We start from the raw sequence: 1,847 nt of genomic DNA, 5'->3' as shown, positions 1-1,847 counted from the left end.
CGTGATTTGGTTCGGTGTATTTTTCAAGTTCTTGCATCAATACATACATATTTAAACGTGATTTGGTTCGGTGTATTTTTCAAGTTCTTGCATCAAAATGAACATCGATAGCAAGTTTAGACACCGCTAGTGTTATTACCTTTTTCTAAAAAGTTGATCAAAATTATAAAACTTTGACCTAGGACGACTGATATAAGTACACTTATTCCCGGACTGCATCTTTTTTGTTTATTCAGTTGTGCACTAAACTTAGCCTTGCATCTTTTTTGTTTATTCAGTTGTGCACTGACAGGTGGGACTCCTTCCCGACACTACAAGTGGGCCTCGTGCCATGCTGCCATATCTAGTCAGCAATACATACATATTTAAACGTGATTTGGTTCGGTGTATTTTTCAAGTTCTTGCATCAATACATACATATTTAAACGTGATTTGGTTCGGTGTATTTTTCAAGTTCTTGCATCAAAATGAACATCGATAGCAAGTTTAGACACCGCTAGTGTTATTACCTTTTTCTAAAAAGTTGATCAAAATTATAAAACTTTGACCTAGGACGACTGATATAAGTACACTTATTCCCGGACTGAGGGAGTAGAAAGTATTTGAGCATCCGTCGTTACCCGTCCGCACATTATTGATGTTCTATTACCAATGATACTCTTTATTCTACATCTCCGCAGATCAAACTAGAGTACTAGATGAAACTACGAACACGCATGCGTACATCAGATTTCGACAAATCAAACGCATACGCACGACGCGGAAGTACATATGTTCACCCGTGCAGCTCTAGTTAGGCGCTGGCGACGTCCTGCGCTTTGGTGGTGCCCAGAGCGTCCCCGGCGTCGTCCCCGACTCTGTGCCCGACGAAGGCCGGCGCCCCCTGTCTGCCGTGCCGCTTCCCGCTGTCCAACGGCTGCACCACCATCCCGCCCACCCGGCCGGAGTCGCCCTGCGCCAGGCCCCTCTGGACGTATCCCACGACCCAGACGAGCGCCGAGAGCCCCGAGACGGCGAGCGCGCCGGCGGCGGCGAGCCCCGCGACGGCCAGCGCGGCGCCCAGCGCGGCGGGCACGAGCACCGGACTGAAGAGCAGGACGAGAGGCGCCGCGAGCGCGACGCCGGCGAGCGTGGCCAGCAGGAAGAGGCCGGAGAGGGCCAGCAGCGCGGCGCCGAGCGGGACGAGGAGCGCGGCCGCGGCCAGCGCGGGGACGCGCGGGTCGCTGCGGAGCGCGGACCTCAGGCTCAGCCCCTCAATGCGCCGCAGCGGCTGGTACTGCTGCTGCTTCCCGCCGTGCTGCTGGTGCGCGCGCGCCGACGCCGTCGTGGCCATGGCGAGCTCAGGTGGTGGAGATCGATCGAGGGAGACGACGATAATCAGGCTTTGATGTGGCGAGCACGAGCGGAGGCGGTCTGACGGCGAACTCGGTGCGGTGCCTTGATCTGGCTCTGGCTATATAGAGAAGAGCGGTGCGCGCGCGGGGCGAGGCGACACGTGGGCTGGGCGCGTGGCGATGCGGCGGACACCTGAGCTGCATGCGGGAGAACGGCGCCATGGCGTGACATGTACTCCCTCGTCCCGGCCTACCTTCCGTCCGGGCACGTCCTGCGTGTTCTGGAGTTGCGTCCGCAGGCCGCACAGCCGTTGCTGTTTCTTGCGGGGAGCTCTATGCGATGGTTTTAGCTACTGGTTCGAGTGGTTTCTGCAGTGTTTTTCCTCGCCTAGAGTGCCCCTTTTGAGCGCCAGCGAATAAAAAAAGTCTAAAATAAACCTTGAACTTGTAGACGAAAGCTAAATTGAACCCCAAACTTTAAATCCTAGAAATCAGCACACCGAACTCTCAGAT

General features: G+C 54.6%; 1 protein-coding gene across 1 annotated transcript; it reads right to left on the bottom strand.

The window, feature by feature from the left end:
- Nucleotides 1-616: 616 nt before the first annotated feature.
- LOC125523935 (oleosin 5-like) lies at nucleotides 617-1,644 on the bottom strand. The gene has a single exon (XM_048689007.2). The coding sequence runs from the start codon at nucleotides 1,331-1,333 to the stop codon at nucleotides 794-796; it is 540 nt and encodes a 179-aa protein (XP_048544964.1). The 5' UTR covers nucleotides 1,334-1,644; the 3' UTR covers nucleotides 617-793.
- Nucleotides 1,645-1,847: the final 203 nt, after the last annotated feature.

This window comes from Triticum urartu, chromosome 7A (genome assembly GCF_056163025.1).
Source record: "Triticum urartu cultivar PI428250 chromosome 7A, HENAU_Tu73, whole genome shotgun sequence".
Taxonomy (NCBI): Eukaryota; Viridiplantae; Streptophyta; class Magnoliopsida; order Poales; family Poaceae; genus Triticum; species Triticum urartu.
Note: the sequence above shows the minus strand (reverse complement) of the source record. Positions and strands in the feature narration are given on the sequence as shown.

Excerpts from the sequence above, each read along its gene's own strand:
- LOC125523935 (XM_048689007.2), bottom strand. The coding sequence starts at position 1,333 with ATGGCCACGACGGCGTCGGCGCGCGCGCACCAGCAGCACGGCGGGAAG.